This window comes from Neovison vison, chromosome 7 (assembly GCF_020171115.1).
Source record: "Neovison vison isolate M4711 chromosome 7, ASM_NN_V1, whole genome shotgun sequence".
In the NCBI taxonomy this organism is placed as follows: domain Eukaryota; kingdom Metazoa; phylum Chordata; class Mammalia; order Carnivora; family Mustelidae; genus Neogale; species Neogale vison.
The window spans coordinates 203,666,258-203,693,568 of NC_058097.1; the positions used below are offsets into that span (position 1 = coordinate 203,666,258).

The 27,311-nt window shown below is 64.9% G+C and overlaps 1 protein-coding gene and 1 long non-coding RNA gene across 2 annotated transcripts; one reads left to right on the forward strand and one right to left on the reverse strand.

The window, feature by feature from the left end:
• Positions 1-520: 520 nt before the first annotated feature.
• On the reverse strand, positions 521-9,937 carry CTSD (cathepsin D). The gene is made up of 9 exons (XM_044259958.1): positions 9,796-9,937; positions 7,730-7,889; positions 5,718-5,841; positions 5,203-5,321; positions 3,913-4,139; positions 2,207-2,329; positions 1,699-1,843; positions 1,499-1,597; positions 521-1,420 (listed from the first exon to the last, which is right to left on the reverse strand). The coding sequence occupies exons 1-9, from the start codon at positions 9,861-9,863 to the stop codon at positions 1,253-1,255; spliced, it is 1,233 nt and encodes a 410-aa protein (XP_044115893.1). The 5' UTR covers positions 9,864-9,937; the 3' UTR covers positions 521-1,252.
• Positions 9,938-24,685: 14,748 nt separating this feature from the next.
• Positions 24,686-27,030, forward strand: LOC122914586. The gene is made up of 3 exons (XR_006385801.1): positions 24,686-25,058; positions 26,367-26,491; positions 26,731-27,030. It is a non-coding gene; the product is annotated as an uncharacterized LOC122914586 (long non-coding RNA).
• The last annotated feature ends 281 nt before the right edge of the window (positions 27,031-27,311 follow it).

Consider the following 27,311-nt stretch of genomic DNA (forward strand, 5'->3'; position numbering starts at 1 on the left):
ATGGCGTCCAGATGTGGCCAGGAGGCCCAGATGGGAGGCAGGCTGCCCACTCGCCATCAGCCCTTCGCCGGCTCGCGTCCTGGGCTCTCATGGGCGTCAGGGGGCTGGGGAAGACCAGGGCCCCGCTGCTGGTGAAATGTCATCCGGGGAAGCATGGCAGACACTCACCTGGGCCACTCCCCTTGACCCGTGCCCAGAGCAGGCCCTGGCAACCTCGCCGGGCCCCACCCCGACCCTCCCGCCAAGGCCACATCCTGCGGCTCCAGGCCCCAGCCCTCAGGACGCGCCAGGCCTCCGCCAGCGAGGCTGGGCAGCAAGCTCGAGCCTCCAGGATCCTCTGTTTCAGGGCAGGGGGGCTGGGGCTGGGGGCTGGGAGCCGGGCACCTCCAAAGCTCCCCCCGGCCCCCGCCTGGCTGAGTCAGCCCAGGGACCGCGGCCCCACAGCAGCCGCTCCCGCTCCTTCCCACGGCCAGACTCAGAACCGCCCTTCCCATCCCACAAAACACACCAACACAGAAGAGAGAGGCCCAGACGACTGTATTTCCACGTTCACTTCGGCTCCTGGTCACTCAAGAGGGGAAAAGCTCACAGAAGGTGGCACCAGCCCCCCCCTCCCCTTCTTCCCCAACCCGGCACCAGCAAATGCCCTCCTAGATGGGGTCAAGCCCCAGGAGGACCCCAAAGGCATCACAAGGCTGCCTTTTGTCCCTGAGTCCCGACCCTTCCAAGCCCTTCCTGCTTGTCCTTGGGCCTCGGCGGGTCCCTTCCACGATGGGCCACACGGGAAGACAGGCCAGCAGTGCCCCGCTCTGGACCCCAGACCAGACCCCAGGAGGAGAAGCCCAGAGAACAGCCTGGCCTGGGGTGGGGGCTCAGTCCAGAAGTCCTGCCTGGGCAGCCAGGCCCCCGAAGCACGGGCTGGGGGGGGGGGGAACTACCTGGGCCGGGGGAGGGGGTCCCGCGTGCAAGACGATGGGCGGCCGAGCCAGGCTGGGGCTTCCCAGTCAGTGACGTGGCTCCAGACTCGGGGTCAGCCTAGTGGCTGCTGCCCCGCACCCCGCCCTCTACTAGACAGACAGACACACCAAGGCCGGGGAAACCACAGAACAAAACGGCAGCCCGACAGCCCGGCGCCTGCAGAGCTGGGCTTTGAGTGTGAGTCTGAGCGTGAGTGTGTGCGGCAGGGGTGGCCGGGAGGGCGGGGCGGCCAGCCTCCTCCTGCCGGACCCCGTCCTCCCCAGCGGGCGGGCAGCTAGAGCCTGGTGGCCTCGGCCAGGCCCACGCGGTTCTGGTCCCGGTCGAACACGGTGTAGTAGCGGCCGATGAAGACGTCCCCCAGGATCCAGAGCGGCCCGCCGGGCGGGGGGATGTCCATGCCCATGAAGCCGCTCAAGCAGATGGACTTCCCGCCCTGCGACACCTGGGCCGGCCCCTGTGGTTAGCACCTGGCCCGCAGCCCCAGGGGCCTCCGCCCTGCCCCGCCCCGGCCCCCGCTGACCTTGAGCGTGTAGTCCTCTGACGACAGCTTGTAGGGTTTGCCGCCCAGCGTCAGGGTGACCTCGGGCAAGGTGGACACCTTCTCACAGGGGATCATGTACTGAGGGAGAGAAGACGGAGCAGCTCGGGGGCGCTGAGGGGCGGCGGGGGCACGCCGTCAACGCGGCCCGCTCACCCCGTCCACGCGGCCCGGCCGCTCACCTCGCCCTGGATCAACGGCACGGCCCCGATGGCCTTCTGCAGCTCGCGCACCTCGTCCACGGGGCCCACGATGAGCGAGGTGCCCGTGTCCACGATGGCCTCGCAGCCCCCCTTGCACAGGGTCAGGCTGCTGCCCACGTCCACCCTGCAGGGAAGGGGGCGTGAGCACGCTGGCCTGGGCCTGGGCTCAGGGCGGGCCTTGGGGGACAGTCCCACCTCCAGGCCGCAGCCCTGCGGGGACCCTGCCTGCCCCCCTCTGGCTGTGCGCAGCGGCGGCGCGGACTCAAGAGGTCAAGGGAGGGTTAGCTGCCAGCCTCGAGATGGCAAGCCGAGGGTCAGAGCCCAGGGGCCAGGAGCACCGCTGGGCACCTGGAGGTGGGAACCGACACCCAGGGCCCGGGGCCCGGGGGCTGTAGCTACCCAGAGGCCGGCTGAGTGGGCGGCAGGGCAGGGCCCCGCACGCCAGGCTCCCCGCGGGTCCGAGCTCCGGCCCCCGCCCAGCACTCACTGTTCCATGTGGACCTGCCAGTACGCCTTGCGGGTCACGTTGAGGTAGGACAGGGGACCCTTGTAGTACTTGGAGTCTGTGCCGCCCAGCATGAGCTCACCCCCAGGCTGCGCGCCGGGGTCCCTGGGGGAAGAGAGGGTGGGAGTCAGCCGCACTGGCTCCTGGGGCGCGGGCTGCCCACGCCTGCCCTGTGGGTCCAGCCTGACTGCTGACAGGACAGGCACACGCTGGGGCCAAGCCAGGAGGGGTGGGCGGCGCTGCAGAGACGGAAAGACCCGGAGGGAGCACAGAAGGGAGAGGACTCCCTTCTTGAGGGGCAGGGCTCCGATCCCACAGCCGGTGAGGCCTGCAGAGGTGCCCAGCCCGCCAGTGAGGAAGGCCGGGGGCAGGCGAGCGGGCAGGGGGAAGTGAATGCTAGGAGCCCAAGGAAAGGGGCCGCAGCTGCCTGAGAAAAACCAACCAGGAAAGGCTTCTGGGGGAAGCACTGGGCAGCATGGAGAGTTGAGCCCGCTCATTCCTGCCCCAGGGCCTTTGCACCTACTGTTCCCAAGGATGCCCTTGCCCTCACCCAACTGCTCCTGCTCCTCCTCACCTCTCAGCTTTCCCACACACAGCCCGCACTGCTGGCCCTGGTCCCGCCTCCAGACTCCGCGCTGGACTCACCTTCCCAGCCGGGCCCCACTCAGAAACACCAGGCCAAGCCCCGTCCGCCCGCCCTCCCCCAGGCTTCACCCCTGAAATCCCGACAGGGAAACCACATGGCTGGCTCCCATCTGCTCCGCACCTGCTGCCCTGCCCCTTCACCCTCACCCAGGGAGGCCTGAGCCTGGGCCCGAGGGCTCACGGGAAAGACCCCACCCTGTTCAGCGGCCTGGGGTCACCTGGCCTCTGGCAGGGGACTCTGCCTCACGTGGCTGCTGAACTACCCCTGAGGGTGGCCCCCATGTTGACGGCAGGCGCCAGGCAAGAGGGGAGGCTTCCGGGCAGGCACTCGGCCGGAGTGCCTGGGGCCGGACCCCGAGGGTGAGGAGGGGGCGTGCGGGCAGTGGCCACCAGCCGTCGGGGGCCAACCACATCCGTCCTTGGCACACCCTCATCAGGACCTGTGGCACTGCCCCGACGGAGACCGGGGGCCCCTTCTCGAGGGCGCAGCACACAGATCACCCACCCTTCCGTGCAGGGCCAAGGCCACTGGGACACTCGGCATAGCTGCCAAGGGGCGGCTGGTGGGGGCTGCTCCCCACCGTCAACCCGAGGCCGTGGTTCCCTCTAGCAGCATCTGGCACTGAGGGCCCCACCGGGGTCACCTCCTCTGGGAAGCCCCTCACCTCTGGAGGTCTGGCCACAGATTGGAGCTTGTGGCTCTGTTCCCTCTGGGCCATCAGTGACTCTGGGGCCACGTCGCCCACCATCAGACCCAGGGAAGCCCGGGCTGACTGACCATGAGCCCTGACCAGGGTCTGGCTCTGCGGGAGGGAGGGCCCACTGAGCGAGATCCTGGGCCCACAGCCTGTCCAGAGGGCTCCCCGCTCGTCTGTAAAGGAGTGGCCAGTCCCCTTCCCGGTCAGAGGCTGCAGGTCAGGAGCCGCAGCCCGGTGCCGAGAGGGGAGGTGGGCAGCCCAAGCCCCCAGTGTTGAGCCCCGCAGAGCTGGGAGGAGGGGTGAGGCACGGGGAGGAGACAGAGGCCCGAGCCCCTCCCACGCCACCTGTTCAGGTAGAAAGAGAAGATGTTCTTCTCCACCAGCTTCTGCTGCATCAGGTTATCAAAGACGGGAAGCACATTGTTGACCGAGATGCGGGGGTAGGCCATGCCCAGGATGCCGTCGAACTTGGCCGCGATGAAGGTGATGCCCGGCTGCTTGGTGGCTTCCCCGAACGTCTGCCTCTCCACCTTGACGCCAGCCAGGCTCGACAGACCCGACTTACAGGGCACCTGTGGGCCGAGGGGGATGGTCAGCGGGCCATGGGAACCTCGGAGCCCAAGCCCCGGGCCCCGCGTGTGCGTGCACCCAAGCCCCAGTCATCACCCGCGACCTCGCACAAAGCCCAGGAGGAAAGGCTGGCGACACCGGGTGGGGACACAGCTGAGTAGAGGGACACAGGGGTCCAAGGTCGTCAGGACCGCTGCCATCAGAGTTAACAGATAGGTGGGCTCTGGGCTCAGCTCTGACCTTGGGCTACTGGATCCCCATGACCCAACTGTGACCCAACTCAACAGACACAAGGTCACACCACCCCTCCCCCACCACAGGCCAGGCAGCAGCTGACAAACACTGAGCAGGATGTGGGGAGAAACGGCTGTTTGGGGCCGACACCCTGACAGCGGGAACAGGGCAGTGTCCTAGCCAACATCCTCTTTTGGGCCACAGAGATCAGGAGGCGACCCCAGCGGGGCAGGTGGGTCCGGGGAGGGGCCGTGCCGCTGCAGAAGGGGCCGTAGCCACCATGCCCCATCGCCTGCCGGTCCTGCTGGGGCTGGGGGGCCAGAGGCCGCGGGGCGGGGGCTGTGCCGTGTTCTGCTTTGCTCCTCAGTCCTGACCCTTCTGCTGGCCGTACACTAAGAGGGCTCACAGAGGCATTGGCAGGCCTGTTTCACCCCAAAGATTCTCTGCGGCAGGCACGGTGCCCGGAGGGACTGCCAGTGTCCTCTACAGGGACTCCCGGCACATCTCTGCCCTCCCCTCCCAGTGGCCAAGGCATCGGAAGTCAGTCCCTTGCCACCAGCTCCCCCACCCAGCTTTCGGCCGCGACCCAAGGAGGAGCCTCATTTGAATCGCTTCTGGGTCCTGGTCCCAGACTCGGCCCACGGCTCTCGCACCCACGCCCTCTGTCATGGTGCACGTACCCCAGAAACGCACACACCAGGTCCGCTGCCCGAGCCCCGAGCCAACCCCCCCGCCACACTCCTGCTCGCGCCTCAGAGGCCCTGCCCTGGGGGCTGTCACCGTGCCGTCGGAGCGCCCCGGGGCCCAGGGGCAGCGTCAGCAGGGACTCACCGACACGGTGTCCTGGCTCAGGTACCCGGAGAGGCTGCCGGAGCCGTAGTGGATGTCGAAGCTGGTGCCGTTCTTCACGTAGGTGCTGGACTTGCCGCTGTTGTACTTGTGGTGGATCCCTGCGCGGCCGAGGGGCCCGTCAGCCGCCGCCCGGCCCGCCGTGGAGCCCCCCACCAGGCCACCCGCCGGTGTCGGCCAGACCCGTGACCCCAGGCTCGGTGTCGGCCGGCAGTGGTCGGGCCTGCCCTGCCCCATCCTCTGCCGCCACGGTCCCGGCCAGGACGCGAAGCTAGGCTGCCGTGAACGGGTTCCCCTGGAAAGTGGGGTGCCCTGGGGCAGGGCGGCGGGGCCAGGCCCACCCGGTGTGGCCGAGACGCGTCAGCGGCCGACGGGGGCCGAGGCAGGGCCACCGAAGGCCCGGGGCCCGGGGTGGGGGGCTTGCTTCCCTGCCAGGTGGCGGCCGGCCCCGTCCCCCGGCCCGCACCCCCGCTGCACGAGGCCGCGCGGAGACTCACAGCAGGCGATGTCCAGCAGCTTGCAGTGGATCGAGGGGACCCACAGGTTGGAGGAGCCCGTGTCAAAGACGACGGTGAAGCACTGCGGGGGCGTCCCGATGCCGATCTCCCCGTAGTACTGCGCCTGCGCGGGGGCGGGGTCCGTCAGGACCGTGGGCGCCGGCGCCCCTGGTTAGCCTGCGGCCAGACCCCGCGAGGCCCAGGCCAGAGGACGGACACCCGGGCTCCGCTCCCGCCCCTCTGCCGCCCTTGGTCCTCACACCCCTGGGTGCTGCGGGTTCCTGCCTGAACAGGTGAGGGTGGGGGACGACCACCCCATGCAAAAGGTGAGACCCGCATCACAGCGGCTCGGCGGGCCCAGGGCCCCGGAGGACCCACCGGGAAGACACCCCTTCCCCAGGCCCCAGCAGGGGCGACTGCCTCCCCACAATGGGGGGCACATCAGGGCTTGCCTCTGGCACCTCATTCCCACCCTGCCCTTGCTCCACCGGACCAAGCCTGGTGGGCTCCTAGGCAGAGGCATGAGGACAACCAAAGGGAGGAGGTACACCCTGGAGGCCAGAGCGTTGGCTCAGATCCCTCCCTGCCAAGAGACCCAGCCTTCGCACCCAGGGCCTCAGTTTCTTCCTCAGTACACGGGAAGGAGGGAAGCCTCTGGGAAGCCCGGGGCGACTGAGCCACGGGCACAGGGGAGCATGAAGGGGGCACATGCCCCTTGGACTCTCAAAGGGAAACCCGGTCACTGGGGCTCTCCCACGTCAGAGGACACGGTGGCTTGGAGGAAGACGTGTGCTTGGGGCCCCCTGGGCCCTGCTGGCCTGGGCGCCCCTTCTCCAGGGACGGAGGCTGGGCCCTGGGTCACTAAGGGATTCCGGCTCCGGTCCCTGCAGGAGCGTGTCTCCTGCTACTTGGCTCCAGGGACAAGCAGCAGCTGCTGCCTCGTGACCTGGAATAAGTGTCCAGATTTGGGGGGCTGGGGGATGACTCAGCAAATCCCCGTGCGTGTGTGTCTGTGTCCACACAAGAGCTTGACTAGGGGATCAGGAACTGGCTGCTCAGGCCCCGAGACAGATGCCCCCCCCCCCAGCCGAGTCACATGCCTATGAGGCCACAGCTTCCTGGCACGGCGGGTGCTCCGGCCAGACAGGGCAGAGGGCATGGCCACATGTCCCAACCCCAGGCGGACCGGCATCCGGATAGCAGCGAGGAGCTAGGTCCACCACGCGGGGGCGGGACACGCAGGAAGACGCCACCTGGGCCGCCCCAGAGGTGCAGGCGGGGTCCCAGGACCTGACCCCCGAGCTGGGACCAGGCCGACCCGGCCCTGGCTCGGTTTGGGGCTTACAGCATGTCCCGACTCCAACCTGTCCGCCCCTCGAGGAGCACTGGGTGCGATCGGCACTGGCTGCTGACCAGTGAGGAAGGACGGCTGGAGGCAGGAGAGGGTCATGGGGAGCGCCAGGCCTTCCAGCAGGACAGGCAGAAACAAAAGAACTCCAGAGCCATTAATTAGGCCTGGACAGGCAGGCCCGGGTGACCAGAGCACAAGGACCCTGCAGCCCCTTGGGGCCCAAGTCTGATTTGGGCTCCTCCACACCCAGCTGATGGCCACGGGCCCAGCTCGCTTATCTGCAGCCCGTGACCCTGTCCCCCACACCCACAGGCTGGCCTGAAGAACAAGACAGCTCCCGATGCCCTTGTCAGTGGGACGCAGGGGGAGAGGGCACGCCCACCTCCCTGCACGCCCCGCCCCCCAGGGCCAGGCCCCTCATGGGGACACAGGTGGGAGTCCCCAAGGGGCAGGGGAGTGGGAGGAGCACCCAGCAGGGAAGGGCGGGGCTGGGCAGAAGCCCCTCCCTCCACCGAGCAGGTGACTCCTGCAAAACCACAAGGTGCAGAGGAGAGGGCTTCCAGCCCACTCACTCAGAGCTTTTCCCGAGAGCCAGCTCCGTCCTAGCCCGGGCTCGCCGTCCACCCAGCCCACGCCCCGAGAGGACGAGCCCCATACTCACGTCCATGTAGTTCCTGAGCACCTCCGGAACGGGACCCCCCGCCACACTGGGCACCCCCTGGGCGTATTTTGAAATGGGGCCTCTGGCGATCAGATCCTCCACGGGGCCCCCCAACTCCGACATGGTCCGGCGCACAGAGGTGAACTTGTGCAGCGGGATTCTGTCAAGAGGAGCGAAGGGGCTCATCAGGGCTCGCCTCCTCCTCCCCCCGGACTGCTCCGTACCCTCCCCCATCCCTTGTCCCCAGTCTGTGCCTCCTCCAGTCCCTCCCGGGACAGCGGCCCGTGGGGTCCGTTAGGGCATGGGCGCCCATCCGTCACACCCGCCCATGCCCTCTGAGGGGACCCATTCACCTGCCCTCCGAATCTGCTGCTCTCCACGCAGCCCCCAGGAAGAGGTGGTGCCCACTTCCCTGCCCGGCCACCAGGGCAGGCTATGCCTGGTCATCAGATGGGACTTCAATACCACCACCTCTGAGAAGCCCTCCTCGGCCATTCTTCAATGTGACCCTGTTTCCCCCCAGGGCCCTTGCAGTAGTGAATTCATTTCCTGCCGATGCGTCCTCTGTCCCTATCATGGTGCAGACCCCAGGAAGGAAAGGCCTGCCCTGGGGTGGTGGAGGTCTCTGCATCTGGGTCTGCCTTCCCCTGAAATGCCCACGGCTCCCGCAGTGCCAGCCCCTCCCAGCCTTGGCGGTCTGCCTGGGCAGAGAGAGCACGGGGTTGAGGTCAGGTGGCCGGTTCTTGTGTGTGTGGGTCCCTCCCTGGCCTGGGTCCTTGCTCCTGGGTTTTAGCTTGCTCCCAGCTCCGACGGTGCAGGGGACAGGAAAGCACCCCCGAGCACACCCCAACCCTTGGATGGCAGGTCTTCCCAGCCCAGGCGATTTGGGAATTCAAGGTCACAGCTGGCCCTTCCTGGCACACCAAGGGCGTGCTTAAGGAAGATGGGCTCTTGCCCAAGACCTAGTAGGCTGTGAGAGTCCACAGTTCTCCCCTGGGGGAAGGGGACACGCCCTCCAGTAACCCAGGAAACAGGTGCCATCAGTCCCACAGGGCCGGGAGGAGGTGTGAAGGGCTCTGGTCTGGCTGCCCGGCCCGCACAGCCGCATCCTCCGCTCCCCACGGTCGTCCATCCCCGGCGGGGAGGCCTGTGGGCGGCACCAGGGTAGGCGCAGCCCTACAGGTGCCTCCCCACAAAGACTCCATTTGGGGCTACGTGCCCCCAAGCCACAGCCCATGATAAAGCCCATGCCGAGTGGCCTTCTGGCAAGGGTGAGTCCCACTCGGCCCCCAGCCAGCTCCCACAGCTCTGTGACCTCACCCACCTGCCCACGGGCAAAAGGCCCACAGCAAAGGTACAAGGATGCCTTCCCAGGCCTGGCACCAAGGCCCCATGGGGAAGGGTGGGTGCAGGACCAGAAGGGGCTGGCCCTCTGTACACCCCCATCTGGGAAAGCAGGCTGCCTGGCAAGGGTGGGAGGGTGGGCGGTGGCCGTGCTGGTCCTCGGCCTGGCTCAGCCGCATCCAGGCCCGGTGGTGGATGCACTCCCCTGGTACCGGGGACAGGGCCCTGGGCCTGAGGAAGGTGTGGTCCTCACGAGGGCAGGGGCCGCTGGGGAAGGCTGCTGCAGCGCGGCCACTCACCCAGACCCTCCCCTTAGGCTACCTCCCTTGTGTCTCTGAGACGCCGGGGGGACTCCCCGCGCCACAGGGTCCCCCGCCCCAGAGCCCCCGGCACAGACCGAGGCAACCACGCCCAGTTCACAGCCGGCAAAGGAGGCGGCCAAGCGGGCGCTGGGGCTGTGCGGGCTGCACGCGGGGGTCCCGGCTTCCGCACGCGGCCGCGAGCGCAGGGACCGCGATGCACCTGTCCTGGGGACGCTCGGTCGGCCCGGGCCCCAGCCGCCGTCGCCCGCGCAGCCGCCCGCCCCCCACGGCCGAGCGCACGGCAGCAGGGCAGGAAGGGGCCCGGGGCCGCGGGGGAGGCCCCGCAGGAGGCGGCGCGGGCGCACGGCCGCATTCCGGAGCCGGGGCGCGCGGGGGGCGCCGGGGCGCGCGGGGCCTCACCGGACGAGCGCGGCGGCGGGCGCAGCGAGCAGCCCGAGGACGAGCAGCAGCAGGCTGGGGGGCTGCATGGTGGCGGCGGCGGGGTCGGAGCCGAGCGCCGGGAGGCCGCGCGCTTATAGCCGGGATGACGGCGCACTCGGCCGAGTCAGCTGACCGCACTGTTTGCACCCGGCGGGTCACGCGGGCCGCGGCCGGCGTGCGCGGGGCGGGGCCGGGGCGGGGCCATCCGGGCCGGCCCCCCCGCGGGGCCGCGCACGCCGCTCGAGGGCGCGCACGCAGGCCGGCGAGTTCCCGGAGCGCCGCAGCCCGAGGGGCGCGCGGGCGGGGCGGTGGGGGACGCGGGCCGGGGCCGCCGGGGACCGGGCTTGGGACTCTGGGGACCGGCAGCCGGACAGGCCCCGAGCCCGCGGCTCCGTGGCCGCCCCAAGCCCGCGGGCTGTGCGCCGCGCGAGGCCAGGCCGCGCCGCCTTCCCAGCCCCGCCCCCTCCGCTGCACCTGCTGCAGCGCCGGCCTCCGCCCAGGCCTCCTCTTCCACCTCCGCCTGCCACTCTTCTTCGACCCGGCGTCCTGCAGACCTCATCCTGTCTCCAAGTGTTCCTAGGCGTCCCCTTCCAGCTCCCCAGAGCAGCACCTGCCTGACCCTACCCCGGGTCCTCCGCCCTCTGGGGGCCCACGGTCCCCTCCAGGCCCATCTCCCAAGGATGCTGGGCGGCGGGATCACATAAGGAGCCGGGGCTCTCACCTTGAGCGATTGGGGTCGTCTTCACCAGCCCCGGGAGAGTCCCTCCCTGGGGCCAGTGCTCAGTCCTACTGAGGCCACAGTGACCCTGGGCCCTCCAGGACCTCCCACCTCCCACAGTCACTAAGGCATGCCAGCTTGCTGTCGGAGGGGAGGGCCCTGTCCACTTCTCCAGGCAGAGGCCGGGCAGGCATGAAAGAGGAAGGGAGTTTGGGCAGGTGACTTTGGAGAGGGTGCATGCTGAGAACGTGCTAGAAAGTGACCCTTGCTGGAAGCAGGCCTCTCTGGGAAGGTGATATTTGAGAAGGATGTGAACAATGAGGAAATTTCTTCAAGGGACTCGCTTATAGGGCACTTTTTCTCAAGTGGTCCTGCGGGGTACCCCACTTAAAGGCGGGCAAATGGGTTCTGTGGCCCATGGCAGGCAGGACGGGAATCCCCATCTTTTCTGTGACCACCAAATCAATCAGGACCCTGACCCCAGCCATCACCCTCCCATCCCGGTCACCCTGATGGCCACAGATGAACGACCACAGCCTCGCCCTGCCTCCACACCTGGCCGTTGCCCACGTTTGTACTGGATTCACCTGATTCGGTTCCAGCTATGAGGACTGGGGCCAGGAGGGAAGCCGGCAAACACCCCTGCCCTTCAGAATCTGCCTGGGACCCTGACTGGGGACATTATCACCTCCCTGCTGGTGGGCCGCTGTCTCAGACGGGGCAGCTGGGCTCCGATGGGCTGGACACCACATGCGCTCAAAGGTGGTCCCAGCTGGTGTCCCCTGGGTCCTCACTGCCCACAAGACTACATGTGTCGTGATGTTCAGATACAGATGTGAGAAAACAGCCTTGGGGGGGCATCTGCTTCGTCCACAGGGTACTTACAAAGCCAGCCACAGTGTGGATGGCGAGAGGGCCCAGCGGTGTGACGTGGCAGCCGGTTGTGTCTGGCTGGGACAGGTGCCAGCCAGGCGGAGACCCTGGGCTTTCCCTGAGCAGGGAAGGGACCGCTGGCGGCCTAAAGCCTGGAGAGACCGAGTGTCCGGCTACTCCACACAGAGGGAGGACGTTGTCTCTGTGCTGTTCCCGTGACCCCCCAGCACCCAGAGCAAGGCCTGGCATGGGGTGGGGGGGGGCGCTCCTGGACAGTGACATGTGGAGAGATACACAGGTCCCCTAGACCCAGTCTTGTGCCCACCAAAATCCATTGGTCCTGAGTGGTGTTCAGGGTTCCTGGCTGACTTCTGTGCTCCTTCCCTCCAAGACTTTCCACGATGCCCTGATTCCTTACCTCACCAATCCCCAGGAGAGGTTTGGGGTGGAAAAGGAGTGGGAGAGGCCGTCCCTGGGCCCTGCAGCTGCTCCCCAGAAGGCAACTCGGGGCTCCCTCCCTGGGGGGCATATCTGGGCCCTACTGGGCCTCCTCCAGCCAGCTCCAGACAACGCCATGACCCACCTTCCACAGCTGCTCTGGTCTGGGGCCTGGTGTGCCCCGAATCCCTCTAGCCTCAGGCAGGTGCAAAGGTCCCAAAAGGCCCTTGCCCCTTCTAAATGTGAGGCAAGGCTAGGGAGATGTACTCCCCTGATGGACCAAAGGCAGTGGGCCTGGCCAGAGCTACAGGGCTTAAGGGCGTTCCAGTGCCCACTGACCAGGTGCCCCAGGGCAAACCTGGGGGGAATAGGACTCCCAAGTCCGTTCAGCAGGTGCAGAGTGTCCTGGGAATCTGAACCCAGTGAGGAACCCGGCTCTGGTGTCTCTGTCGCCTGGTGGGTGGGGGCCAGCGTCTAGAGACTGTCCTGCCCAACCCTGGACTCTCTAGCAGGGAGAGCCAAGGCCCCGATGGGTAGGCCTGGGTGAGCCAGAGAATGAGTGGGTTAGAAGCCACATCCATCTGACCTGCACTCCCACACCTCACAGGTCAGGCCCCCGGGACCCTGTGCACCCATTTGTCTCTCTCCTGTGCAACCGCCCAGCACCATCGCGTGCCAGGCGCTGCTCTGGGCACCAAGGGAATGTCGGGGACAGCACGGGGGACGTGGGGCACGGGGAGGGCGAGAGGGACGAGGAGGAACACGTTTCATGAGAGGAGCTCATGTGAGCCGACGAAGCAGGTGGTGGGTCAGCAGACTGGGGAGGAGGCAGCTGGGCGCCGGGGAAGGGGTCAGAGGCGGGCCCGCCCCTTGGGGCACTCAGACCTGCAGCCACTGGGAGGCCCCTGGTTTTCCTCTGAGGGGGATGAGCTCAGGGTCCTGAGCGGATGCAGAGGCGGGCCTTGACCAGCATCTCCCTGCCACTGTTCTGAGATTGGGGCGGCTGGTGGGGGAGGGGCGGGAGGGAGGCAGTGCCTGGGTCAGGGCGGTGGTGGAGGAGGCAGGGAGAAGCGTTTCAGGACCCGTTTCTGAGGCCGGGCAGTAGGGTTTCCCGATGGGCTGGACAAGGGGTGTGTGAGAGAGGGGTCAATGCTGACTTGGGCTCTGGGCAAAATATCCAGGGGGGTAGCGTGTTCTTGGCAGAGCCAGGAAGGGAGGCGGGAGCAGGGGGCCGGGAGGAGGACTGGGAGCTCTGTTCTGGATGCGTCCAGTTGAGCTCGTGCCCCTTTGGACGTGCACGGGGCGCTGTTGGCGGGCAGCAGCTGCGGGAGCTGGGGCCTGAGGTTGGAGGCGGCCGGGGCGAAGTGCAGACACAGACGGGGAAGGTCGCCGGGCCACTCGAGTCTGAGAGGTGAGGGAATCGAGAGGGAGCAGCAAGAAGACTGAGCCTGAGCAGCCGGGACAGGAGCGACCAGGAGGGGGTGCCTGGAAGCCAGCGGAGAGCCGCCGGAGGATGCGTGGCCCGCCGTGCCGTGTGCCCCCCTCGCGGAGCAGGCGAGGATGGGACCGCGCGCTGCCCTGGATTCAGCAATCTGACCTCGAGGAGAGCAGTGTCAGGCCGGGGCGTAGACCCCGTGATGAAGACGGCGTGGTGTTGACCCGGAGAAGACAGGTAGACGTCCGGGACAGGGGAGAGTCGCACCTGCGGAGAAGCACGATCTTCTCCACGACCGGACGGGTCGGACCGGAGGATGTCCTCACACCGCACACGGCCGTCCGCTCCGGGGCTCAGAGACCCCAACGCCAGCGGGGAATCCTCTCGGGGGAAGAAGACGCAGGAGAATGTCTTCTTGATCTTGGAATCATGAATTTAACCAACGAAGATTTGTTTAAGGAGGAAACACAAAAAATGCCAAACCTGCCAAGGACGTCGTCAAGATAACAAAACGACCCTCACGCAGAGGAACGCCGCGGTGAGGAGCGCATCTGGTACAGGACCGATCTCCACAGTACGTGAGGAACTCTCCAGACTCGGTAATAAGAAAACAAACAACCACTCAAAAATGGGCCAAAGGCCTGAACGGGCACGTGGCCTCAGAAGAATCCAGAGGGTACGTTCGCGCACGAGAAGACGCTCCCGCCACGTAGGAAACGCACCTCAAACTACACTACACGCCTCCTAGGAAGGCCACAGTCCAGCCCCGGACAGCACGAAATGCTGGTGAGGACACAAGCAACGGGACACGGCCGCCACTGCTGCTGGGGACGCGAGAGGCTGCAGCGGCTCTGGGAGGCACAGCCCCGAACATCCGCGTCCGCGCGACGGGCCATCGCGCTCCATGGCACACACCCGAAGGAGTCGAGGACTGATGTCCGCACGGAAACCTGCGCGTGGATGTTTCTAGAAGGTGTCCTCGTGATTGCCGGGCTCGGAAGCAGCCGAGAGGCCCTTCGGCAGGTGGATGGGTGAACCGTGGTCGGTTCGGCACAGAAAAGGAGTGAGCTAGGAAGCCATGAAACTTCACGGAGGCGGCTGACGTGTCTCTCAGCAGGTGAAGGCAACCCCATGCTGTGTGAGTTGAACGCGGGGACGTCCTGCCAGAGGCAAACTGTGGAGACAGTAGCGAGACCCCTGGTTGCTGGGAGTTTGGAACAGGAGGAGGACAGAACCCCACGGCCGGGAAACTACGCCGCGCGGGACTGGAAGGGCAGACGCGGGACTCGCTACCCTTGTCCAAACCCACCGAAGCTGCAGCGGGGCGTGAGCCCGGCCGTCAGAGACGGGCCTCGGTGAGGGGGGGGCAGCGCCGGAGGGTCGGCCTCGACCGCCCCCGGGGAGAGACGTCCACAGCACGGGAACCGTGCGTGGAGGAAGGCTGGGTTTGGGACACGTCTGCCATCAGCCAGTCTTTCCGGGAACGTAAACCCGATCTCGAAATCAAAGTCTCCTAATGGCAAAAGAGGAGCATCAATGTCTCTTGGGGGAAAGGATCCATTAGACTACACGAAAATCAGCAACTTCTGGTCCTTAAAATACACCCTGTGAAGAGCCAAGCCACAGCGAGAGGAAACGGACCCTCGCTGCACCTGTGTGGCGGCCGCTAGTGCCAGAAACACAGGGACCGCGAGCCTAGAAGGCGGCCACCCAGCAGAGAAGGAAGCGCTCCCCGTGACGACAGGCACGTTGCACCCACACAGAGGAAACCCATGACCCCGTGGTGTCCTCACGCCCGGCAGCAAAGTGCAGACGCGAGCCCAGGTCTGCACCCTGCACGCCTGCGGGGACGGCCACGGAGGACACACCGGAGAACCCCAGCCGGGGTCGGGACCGCGGGGCACTTGGCCCTTGCCAGCTTGCGGGATGGCACTTGGTACCTGCACCGTGTGGCCTGTCCACTAAAGCCAGTCCCGAGTTGTCCTTGGCCAGTGGCATGTTTTCTAGGCACACACCCCCTGAAATGCCCCCAGCCACCCCGTCAGGGACAGGAACGCACATGCGCACGGTCGACAAGAGCCCCCCACGGGAAAGCTCCCCAAAGCCGGGAGAAGCTTGTCCCCGAGACCCGAGAATGGATAAGGGATTTGGGACACAAGAGTAGGCTCGCAGCCTTGAGAATGAATGAATGAGCCCCTGGCGCCCCACCAGGAACCCCGCAAACACGGAGCTGGGCATTGCGCCCGAGACCCTTCTCTCCCACCCACCTCAGTTCAAGGGGGAGGAGGGCGGGGGCTTCTAGCTGGCCCCGCACTGCCCTGGTCTCCCTGCCCCAGGCCTGGGTGTCGCTGGGAGGCTGAGACCCCGACAGCCCCAGTGGGAAGCTGCCCTGCCTGTCACTCCCTCTCCTGGCGCTGTGCACCTGCGGCTTCCCGGGTGCCCCAGACGGAGAAGGGGGGCTCTGCAGGTCCTGACCGCGGAGCTCAGAGGGGGACGCAGAGCTGAGGGGGCTCGCCAAAGGGCAGAACCCCAGGAGAGGATGAGGCAGGAAGTGGTTTCTCGCCAGGCCCTCCCACGGAGCCGCAAGAGAGCAGCTGAGCTGCTGCTGAGTCATGCCTGCCCCCGCTGTCCTCCTGCCCCGCCCTCCGCCTGGGCCTGAGTCACCCCAACCCTCAGAGGGAAGGTGCGGGTGCCCCGGGGCCCAGCCTGTTAGCTCTGCCAGGGTGCGCAGGAGGCCAGGAGAGGAAACTAGCTTCAGGTCAGCTGACCTGGGGCAGCAGGTGGGGGAGGCCGGGAGCGGCTGGCACAGAGATGATGGGGGAGGGGATGCCCAGGCACAGGTGGAAGCAGTGGGGGTGGGGGTGCCGGGCCCCGGAAGAAGGACCGGGTGTGCCTGGGCACCGTTAGGGTCCCGATGGCTCAGAAGCCCGTTGCAGTAGACCCTCCAGCCCCAGGGTGGAGCCCGAGTCGTGGTCTTCATCCATCATGACCACCCCAGGAGGTGGGTGGTGGGCTGGCAGCCACATGAGACCCTAGGGGTCCCCAGGGGCCCACGGGTCTGGGACCTTCCTCGGGAGCCCAGTGCAGGGCTGGTCACGTCCCTGACCTGGAATGACTGTGTGCTGACTCTCTGGTCCCCAAGCCTGGCTGGGGACACCTCTCTTTATTCTTTCTCAAAAGCCGCTGAACCAGAGGGCACCAGACACTGCGCTACACACGGGCTGAGCAGGACAGCCGCGGACCTGCCTTCCTGGGGCAGCTAGACCCAAACCAAGTCCTCAACCAACAGAGGGCTTAGTTACGGACGAGGGCATGGGCTGCGTGACCGTTGGGGCCACTGCTCCAGTGTGAGGGGGGCTGTCTTCACAGCAGGCACTGGTTGATGGACAGGAGCCACCCCAGGAACAGCAGTGGGCTGGGGCTTGGAGGCTGGGGAAGGTAGGAGAGCCTTTTAGGTTGGGGACAGCATGTGCAAAAATCCCATATGGGACCGAGTCCAGCAAGTTCTAAAGATGGAGAGAAGCCCCCTGTGGCTGGGGGAGGCAGGAAGGACGCGTGAGGTAGGGCCAGAGGGATGACAGGGACCCGGTCAGCTGGTGTGCCCGAGGAGGCGCGTGCTGTGGCCAGGCCCTGGGAGCACACGGCTGGCCCAGCTCTGACTCGCCGGGGAGACGAGCTGCATCCCCACGGAAGGTCTGCAGGTGTTGAACTCCCCCTGGTGACCCAGGTCCCGGACGGGCCTTGTGGCAGGGGGCAGGGTGTGTGCTGGGGCGCAGGGACACGGGGGGCCGTGTGTGGGCGATCTGAGATGTTCAAGTGGGTGTCTGGGTTTGGGGCTCCATACGGTGGAGCTGCCTGGGGCTCATTTAGGGCTTTGGCTGTCGGCGCGGAGATGAGGCAGCCCGCCCTTGGGACCTGCCGGCCAGGGAGGCTGTCCGCGTCCTGCGCTCTCTGAGCTCCACTTGGCGACAAGCTGGGGTGTGAATCTGGGAGCGTGAGGATGGAGACCGCCCTGCCCTTTGCAGACCTGCCACCCCAGAAGGAGACCAGGGGGCGGATGTGCAGGGCAGCCCAGAGAGTCTCTGTTGGCACAGGCAGAGGAGATAGGAGGCCTGCCCTAGATGGGGCAGTGCAAGGGGTGACTCGTATCAACTTGGCCGGGTCACGGTGCCCAGAGCTTTGGTCCACAACATTTCGCATGTTCCCCTGAAGGTATTTTTGGGAGGTGATTCACGTTTCCAGTCAGACATTTGGTAAAGCAGATCACCCTCCACGATATGGGTGGGCCGCATCCAATCAGTTGAAGGCCCTCGGAACCCAGGCTGGGTGGGCCACATCCAATCAGTTGAAGGCCTTCAGAACCCAGGATGAGCACCCCCCTCCCATAAGGAGGGAATTCTGGCTGCAGATGACCTCGGTCTGGAGCAGCAGTGTGGGCTCTTCCCTGGGCTCCAGCTTGCAGGCCGCAGACTCAGCCCTGTGACGGTGAGAGAAACACGTCCTCTTGGTTTTGTTTCTCTGGAGAGCGGGGTTCAGGTGAACCTTCCTGGGGACGGTGCCCCTGAAATGAGTAGCGAGCCAGGCTGGGGGCGGTGACCGGGCTGTGTGTGCAGGGGGAGCCCCCCCACCTGCAGGGGCAGAGGTGACGGGAAGTCTGGTCCACAGTCTCCGGGCAAGGGCCCATCAAGAGCAGCGGGTGACGTGGAAGGAGGCAGCGATCAGCTGGCGTGGCAGCGGCTGGGGGGCTCTTGGGGGGCAGGTCGGGGTCCTCCGTCAAGTGCTAGGAGCTGAGGAAGAGGAGGAGGACAGGGTTCACTGTTTCCCCATCTGGCCCTCCTCTGAAAATAAGGACGTCAGCCTGGTTGCGGCATGAGTCACCGGAGAAACAGAGCTGCCCGTAGTGCCCGTGGCCTGCAGCAAGGTACCACGGCATGCGTGACTTCCGACAGCGCAGAGTGTTCTCTTCCAGCTCCCGAGGCCCTAGAATCCGAAGCCAGCCTCGCTGGGTTGACACGGAGGGGAGGTGTGGCAGGGCTAGTTCCTGCGAATGCGGGGGGGGGGGGCGCGTTCCTTGGCTCTGCCTCCACCCTCCCCGCCAGGAGCCTCACCAGGAGCCTCGCAGGTTCCCTGTGCCATGACCCTCCCACCGTCCCCTGAGAAGCACCCGCCCAGGTGATGCAAGATAGTCCTGGTCTCAAGTCATCGACCCCTTTGCCCTGTAAGGTCCTGCGTGCACAGGCTCGGGGGACTGGGACGGAGAGGGCTTGGGGGGCCTTATTCCCTCCCACATAGGGACACCTGTCAAAATGGGGAACCCCATGGTGCAAAGTGGCTCAGTTTGGGGCCCAGAGAGTGACGCTGCTGGACCTGTGGGGAGCGGCGTCCCTGAGGTACCTGGGCGTGAGGGTCAAGGTCAGAGCTTGGGCAGGGGAGGGACAGTTGTGGGGGTAGGCTGACGGCAGCAGGGGGCTGGTAGGGGCACAGGCATGAAAGGTGCAGGTCAGAGGAGGGACAGAGCCTGAATCCCGGAGCACCGGCGCCTGAGTGGTCCGTGACGGAGCCGGGGGCCAGACGATGGGCACTAGAGGGAGGCCGAGCTGAGGGGTGGGGATGGGACGGGTGGGGGCTGGACGTGGGGGGGTGGAGCAGGGCTGTGAGAAGGTGGGCCGCGGGGCTGGGCGGGGTGGGGTGGGTGGCTGGCTTGTGGGTGCGGGCTTTGCGAGTGTCAGGAAGAACCTGGCAATGCCTGTGGCTTCCCCGAAGTATCCTTGGCCTCTAAGTGTCCCACAGAACAAAGGTGCGACTTGTGCCCCGGCAGCTGGAGGCTGATGCCCTGGGGGGAGGGGGGCACTGCCCAAACACGGCAGCCGGCCCCACCCCACGGGACCAGAAACTACTTCCAGCAGTTGGCTGCCGCTGACCTCTCTCCGGAGGAGGTCACGCTGGGCCAGCTGTCCGGTGGGGGATGGCCCTCCAGAGATGTCCTTGCAGCAGAGCACTGGAGGGTGTCCACAGGGGACCACCTCCTGGTGGGTGCACAGGTGGGTGGGGGCCGGAGCCCAGCTCGCTTCCACGGCCGGGAGAACCTGCTCTGCCCCCGCCTGACCGGGAAACAGACGGTATCACCGCAGCAGCCCTCCGCCCTCTGCCCACGGCCAGCAGGGCCGCCCGCCTCGTTCCCAGGGCTGGCTGTCAACTCCTGCCTGCTCCGGGGGACGCCGGCTCCCCTGCGGCACCCAGCCCTTCCCAGGCAGCCGGACAGACGGGTCTGGGGCTGCAGCGCCCCATCCCTGGGGAGCCGTGACTCAGAAGGGCAGGGAGGGTGGGCGGGGGCAGGTGGCCCCCGTGTCCCGTGAACAATGGCCCAATTCTTCCTCCGTGAACCCCCAGCCGGGACGGGGGCACAATGTTCTGGAGACTGGCCCAGAAGGTCTGTGAGCTGCGGGGCCAAGAGGATGGGCCCCTGCCACCATGGTCAGCGATGGAGGGACAGGGACGCGAACCCCCACCCTGCAGGGGACCCAGGGCTGTCCCATGCACTTCCCACTACGGCTGCAGGGACACACGCGTTCCCACCCCCCACGCCCCTCTGGCGAGAGCTCGGGCAGACCCTCTGCTTCGCTAAGCCCTGGCCTCCCATCTGGGAAATGGGACCGTGACACAGACCGTCCCTAGTGCCAGGCGCGGCCCACCCCGCTGTGTCCGAACGAGGACGGGGACTTCTCCTTTCCCACCCCACTCTGTACTTTCTAGCTAATGAAGCTCCTCGTTCTGGCTCCTCCCGGAACACGGTCAGAGACCCCCGGGGAAGCGTGCCCTGATGGGAACCGCAATGTGCCCTCCTGCACAAGGACAGCCCGAGTCCGCGGGACGCCCGTGCGACTGCCCCCGAGGCAGTGACCGCCCTCGACTGCCCACCTGCACAGACCCCAGCTTCACCATGATATATATATAATTCACATTACATATATATAATATATAATACATAATATTATAATGTAATATCAATATGTAATATAATATAGTATAGAATATAACAATCTATATAATCACCCCACGTTCTCCTCACGTAAAACTGCCGGTGTTTTCAGTGCTCTGGAGGGTTTGAGGGGCCGGTCCGCGGTCCTCCCAGGAGGGGCCTCGCGGGAACAGGGCCCTGGCTTGTGTGGCTGCCGCTTGTCTGTTTGCCTCTGGGTTCTGTGAGGGGCGAGCCGCGGACCCACGCGCTTGGGAGGGCCTGGAGCCGGGGGCCTCTGCAGCCCGCATCCCGGCTTCTCGTCCACGCTGGCCGCAGGCTGAAGGGAGGACCCAGAGCAGGAGAGAAGTGTGGGGACCGCACTCGGGGGCTCAGAGGCCCGGGAGGTTGGCATCCAGGGAAGGGCAGCGGGGGCGGAAGGGGTTTTGCTGGTGAGAGGAGGCCCCGGAGGGGGCACACCTGGTCGGGGGGTCCGCGAGGGCAGGCAGGTGAATTCTGTGCAGCCCCTGCTGGCTGGGCTGGGGGGGAGGGTGCACCGAGGGAGGGGGGCTGCCTCTCTGGAGGCTGGGTGGGCGGGTCACGTGGCCCTGCGAGGCGCCTGGAGGGCCGAAGTCAGGGGCTGAGTCAGTTTACAGGCGATGCCGGCAGGAAGCAGACCCCCTCTCCCGGCCCCTGCCTACCACTCACCGGTCTGCCCTGAGGTTCCCAGGACAGCGGCCCTCCCTGGGGTGCTCTCAGAGGAGGCTCAGGCCCTGGACAGAGGCCTCCGGGGGTCCCCGGGGAGCACCTGCTCCTCCTCCCTCTGGCTGGGCTGTAGGGGTCCACCATGGTAGCGCCCTCCGGAAGACCTGGGGCCTGAGAATCTCCGCAGGGGCGGCCACAAAGGGGAGATGGCCTGCGGTGTCCACGCAGGGGCTGGGGACGCGCCCTCCCTGCGCGGATGGCCTGGGCTGGGGCAGGGACGAGAGGGATGAACGTCTCAGTCGGGAGGGGACTGCGGCTTCGGGAACCACGGAGGGAGGAGCACAGGGCTCCGGCCGGGGCAGTCCCAACGTATACGGGGCATCAGGGTGATGACCCAGGGAGAAAGTGAGCCTCCTGACCACTGGGGACAAGCGTCCTGGCCGAGGGACATGGCAGCAAGCGGGAAGGCCCACAATGTTGGCCATGGAGCCTGGGGACCGCCCTGAGGAGCTGGAGCTGCACGGGGGGGTGGGCCGAGGAGGGGGAAGGCGCCAACCCCAGGGAGGGTGGCGAGGAGGGGACAGAGGAGGGGAAGTGGCAACGGCTTGCTTGTGGTCCCTGGAAGGACGCAGCCCGCAGGGATGTGAGCATGAGGCCAGGGACATGGGAGAAGTGTCCCTAGTGAGAGCCCTACAGGGGAAGAGAGAGTCAGAGAGAAGGAGGCAGGTCACTGGGGTGATTGCGGGTCCCTGGGTGCCTGGCACGGGGCCTCTGGAAAGGCCCTGGGCCCTGCTGACCTCTGAGCTCGTGATGAGAGGCCAGGAAGTTCCTTCCCTTTCCCAGGAGGCGTCTGCTCTTGGGGTGTGTGTTTGGGGGGTGGGGGCCGTTGCGGGAGACCAGTCTGGGCCTCAGGGTCCCCTCTGCCCTGCCCAATCCATGGCCATGTGGCACCGCCTGGGGGAGGCAGCCGGTGCCCTGACCCCAGGGGCCGGTGCCTTTCCGCCGGACAGCGGCTCCCGAGGGCCCTTCAAACAGGCTGCGGCCCATGAGCCCTGCGGCTCCCATCTGGGCCTGCAGTTCCCCCGACAGGCCATGGCCTCCTGGGTGGCTCCGCCTGTCCTCCCCCGTGCTGGGCCCTCGGACGTCTGCCCGCCCGGCCCCCACCACCAAAGGTCTCAGGACCTGCCCGACAGCACGCAGAGTGTACCCCCGGGGGACAGAGCAAGAGCGCTGCCTTGCCCCGTCCCTGAGCCTCCGTCCGTGCAGCCTGCTCTGCCCCTTCCTGCTGCCTAGTCCCTGTGTCCTTGTGCTGGGCTGACGAGTTCTCCCGACCCCCACTGAGAGATGCCCACGTCTGGAAGGGTTGGGTATGTGGGTCAGCGGCGCTGAGCGCCAGGGAGCCCAGCCATTGGGTCCGGCGTGATTCTGGGTGTGTCTGTGCAGGTGTTTCTGGTTGAGAGTCACATGTGGTGGGTGGACTGAGAGCAGCAGATGTGCTGGCCACAGGGTGGGTGGGCCTTGTCCAATCAGTTGAAGGGTGACTAGGTCAAAAGGCGACCGTCCCCTGAGTAAGAGGGACCTCCTGCCTGATGGCTTTTCCCTGCCTTTTATCTGGAGCAGCAACACTGGCTCTCCTGGGGCACCAGCTTGGTGACTTGGAGTTCTTGGGACTTGGCAGCCTCTGTAATCATGGGACCCAATTCCTTGTAAGATGGTGGATGGCTAGATGGACAGATAGACGGGGAGACAGACATCCTGTTGGTGGTCTCCCTGGAGAACCCTGACTGGCACAGCGCACCAATCCCCAGCACGAGAGCACGTGGCCCCTGGGGCGGAGGAACTTGGCAGGGGAGCCCGAGTGAGGACCGTCCCGGACGGCTTCAGTGGGTCCTTGCCACAGTCCCAAGGGTCCCGACGAGAGGGAGGCAGGAAGGCCAGAGACGGGGAGAGTCGGAGGACACTGGCCGCTGCCCTGTGGTTGGGGGACAGGGCCACGTGGCACCGAGTGCGGCGCCCCCAGAAGCTGGCCAAGGCTGGGAACGGGCTGTGGCCCGAGCCAGCCCTGGGGCCGCCCTTTTCAGTCCAGCGAGACCCACGTTGGACTCCCTGCCCCCAGACTGTCCGGGGTGGCTGGAGTGGTGTTGAGCCTGGACGTTGGCCGAGGGAAGAGGACACAGTCCTGCTTGAGGTGACCCCTCCCAGCCGGCCCGGGGTTCCCCGTTTCCACAGTGACCGACCTCTCATCCGCGGGGCAGCCAGGGTGGCCGGTCGGGCTCCGCGTCCCTCTGGCGTGCTAACCCTGACTCGCCACGGAGAGACGAGGTGCCCACACGCCCTTGCACAACAGCCAATCCCGTCGTCCCCGGAGAGCGGCCCACTGGACGGGGCGGACACCCAGGCATGGACGGGTCAGGCAGCCCCTCGGCAGCAGAGTCGGGGGTCTTGCCCGGGGAGCCTGCCGCCGAGCCTGAGCCCCACGAGCCCGAGGGGGCCCACGGAGAGAAGCCTGCCCTCCAGTGTCCCCCCCCGTCCCCCGACACTGCCAGGCCCCCTGCCTCACGTCCTGCTGACCTTGCTCGGTCACCAGGCGCAGCCCCGGGGGAGACATGGGGGGCCTCTGGGGTCGGTGCCGGGAGGACCCAGTCCCTGCCAGCGACAGGTGGACCCAGGCAGGGGGGTGTGACAGCAGCCTGCTCCGCCCTCGTCCTGCCCTGCCCCTCCCCCGCAGGCCAGTAAGGAAGGGCGAGGCACTGTGGCCTCCGCCTTGTGAAGGCCCCCAGCCTCGACCTGCCCCCGCCTCCTCCGGAACCCGCCTCTGCTGTATCAGTGAACCCTCTTCCTGCGGCGGGCGAACAGCTCTCGGACCCTCGTGTAGAAGGTCTGTGCCCGCGTTAGCTCAGAGCCACGTCTGCAAACGCCACGCGTGGAGCTCTCACGACAGTCGCTCAGTGTCCCTCCGCGCCGCCCACACTGTCCTGGAGGTGGACGCCCGGGATGCAGTTGTGGGCAGGGCAGGGTCCCCTCGAGGACTCTCTCCTCGTGGGCAGACGGCCCTGCTCCCCCTGTGTCCTCACGGGGCTGTCCCTCTCTTCCTGGGTCCTGACCCTTTCTTCCCGTAAGGACCGCGGTCACAGGAACAGAGCCACCGCAGGGACCCCGCGTCCTCTTAAACACTATAAAGACACGATCTCCACGTGTGGTCAAGCTCTGAAGTACTGGGGGCCAGGGCGGGTTCCTGCAACTCAGACATCTTGCAGGGTCTCAGCAAAGACGAGTGCGTCTTCCTCAAGTAAGGGAGACACCCTTTACTTCCTTTCTGTTCGGATGCATTGTTTTCCTTTCCCGGCTTGCGCTGGCGAAGCCTCAGGTGCCCTGTGGGAAAGCAGGGGTGGGGCCAGGCGCCCGCTGGCTCTCCACTCCCTCCCCCTGCGCTCAGGACATCAGCAGGAATTTTTCCTACACTCCTGTCATCAGGGTGTGGGACTTCCTGTTATGCGCTGTCTTCTGGGAACAAGGAATTGAGGGCAAGTCTTTCTAAAATGCTTTTTCTGGGGGCGCCTGGGTGGCTCCGTGGGTTAAGCCTCTGCCTTCGGCTCAGGTCATGATCTCGGGGTCCTGGGATCGAGTCCCACATCGGGCTCTCTGCTCAGCGGGGAGCCTGCTTCCCTCTCTGTTTGCCTGCCTCTCTGCCTACCTGTGATCTCTCTCTGTCAAATAAATAAATAAAATCTTTAAAACAAATTAATAAAATAAAATGCGCGTTTGGAGATGATCACATGCTTTTTCTTCTTGTAGTCTGTTTGTTGACATGATGAGCTAAATTCACTGATTTTCAAACGTTAAAATAACTGCCTTTCCCAGGAGAAGCCCCACTTGGCCACGTATTATCCGTTTTATGCATTTTGGGATTTGATTTGCTAAATGTTTGTTAAGAATTTTTGCATTTCTCTTTGTGGTGTTTCTTATCTGTGCCCGGTTATGGGATTGGAGCGGTGCTGGCCTCAGAGAATGAGCAGAAAACGCTTCGTCCTCTCCAAGCCCCCGTACACGAAGACGTTGCTCCTGGACGCCGTGAGGCTTTTCTCAGCAGCAATCTCCATTTCCGCCGCTGGCTGGAGGTTGGTGGGCCTCATCGGGCGGGCTGCGGGGTCTGTCCGTCTCGGCAGGAAGGCGGCCACCACTGTCCCTCCTGTGCACAGCTTTAGCCGCGTCTGCAGTGCGGGCCACTGTCCTGCTCCCGACGCGGATGGCCGGGGTCCTGCCCCCGCTGTTTTCGGATCAGTCCGACGCTCTGGAATTGGATTAGTTTGTTTGATTTCTAAAAAAATGACGTTGGCTTCACAGATTTTCTGTTCCGTACACTTCTGCTCTCGTGATGCTTACCCCCTTTCTTCTGCCAACCGTACGTTTCATTTTTCTTTTCTTCTGGCTTCTTCAAGTGGAGGCTGAGGTCATTGATTTGGGACCTCTCTTCTCACGTGACGTAGTCAAATCCGATGAATTTTTTAAAAAACAATTTATTTTTCGAAGTCCGGTGCAGTTAACAAACGGTGTTTATTAGCCTCGGGTGTGCAACATGGTGATTTGCTCATTCCCTGCGTAGCTTCTCCGCGCCGGCCACAGCCTCATTTCTTTCTTTTTTTTTTTTTAATTTTTTAAAAGATTATTTATTTATTTATTTCACAGACAGAGATCACAAGCAGGCAGAGAGGCAGGTAGAGAGAGAGGAAGGGAAGCAGGCTCCCTGCTGAACAGAGAGCCTGACACGGGGCTCGATCCCAGGACCCTGAGACCATGACCTGGGCCGAAGGCAGCGGCTTCAGCCACTGAGCCACCCAGGCGCCCCCACACCCTCATTTCTGCCCCCCACCCCCTCCCGTCTCCTGTTTCTTTGCTCGTTTTGCTTCTAGATTCTCAGAGAAGAGTGAGGTCACACGGTGGTCCCTCTCTCTGACTTCGTTCACCCCGCGCTACGCCCTCTCGGTCCGGCCACAAGGTCATTTTCAGGCATTTCCCTGTTGTGTTTCTGTTTTCACTCTTTGCGAAACACTCTCATTTTCCTTTCGAGTTCTCTGACGCACGTCGCTTAATTTCTACATTGTTTTCGTTTTCTGTTGCTGCATGAGCAAGTACACACGTGGCGGTTCCAGCGACAGCCCCTTCTCGTCACCGGCGCCGGGGCCAGCATCCGGCCGGGCGGCGCTGAAACCAGGGGACGGGCGGCCGGCCCCTGTCAGGAGCCCAGGGTCCTCTCGGCTCATGCCTGCGGCTGGCCGGACTCAGGCCCCTGCGGCTGGAGGACTGACGTCCGAGCGTCCCAGTCCCCCGCCAGCGCCAGCGAGGCGTCACTCACAGGTGCCCCCAGCCCCTCTCAGGCCTGCCGTCCTCCTCCCTGCGGTGACCAACTCCTCTCTCTCCTGCTTCAGATCTCTGACCGGGACGCTCTGACGAGGTTGGCCCCCACCCCGAAAAGTCTCCCTATCTTGAAGTCCGCGGAACAGGAACCTTCACGGCAGACGCCGAGCTGCTTCGTCCGGTTGACAGGAAACAGGTGGGGCCAGGGGCAAAGGCCAGGGATCTGTCTGGGAACTTGGCTCACCACGCACGGATTTGGGCATTTTCCACCTACTGTTCTCTTTGACATTCGGAATTCAGTTCTGTGGTGGCCTTGCTCTGTATGATTTGAATCCTTTTAAAAGTACTAAGAACAGTTTCATGGCCCAAAATATGGTTTACCTCGGTAAATGCTTCATGTGTAGTTGAAAAGAATGTGAATTCTGCTGTTGTCAGGGTCGTTGATTGGATTGGCGGAGCTATTGGACTCTCCACAGCCTTCCTGACTTTCTACTTACTTCTCTCCATGTCTGACAGAGAGTTGCTGAAATCCTCCCAGAATTGTGGATTTGGGGACACCTGGGTGGCTCAGTAGGTCAAGTGATGGCCTTTGGCTCAGGTCATGATCCTGGGGTCCTGGGATTAAGCCTCGGGTCAGGCTCGTTGGGGAGTTTGCTCCCCCCTTCCTCTGCCCCTGTCCTCTGTTTATGCACAAGGGTGCGCCGGCTTTTGAATAAATAAATAAAATCTTTAGAAAAGTAATTGTGGAGTTGTCTATTTCTCCTTCCAGTGACAACAATTTTTCTGTGTTGTAAAGCACTCTCCTTAGGTGTGCTAACCCAGTTGTTCCATTCTCTTGATGAACTGACCCACTCATCATTATGAAATGACCTTTTCATGCCTGGGAGTCTACTTTGCTCAAAATGTACTTTGTCTAAAGTTTTGTTTTTTAATTTTTTAAAAGATTTTATTTGAAAGAGAGAGAGCGAGAGAGAGAGAGAGCATGAGCAAGGGGGAAGGGCAGAGGGGGAAAGAGA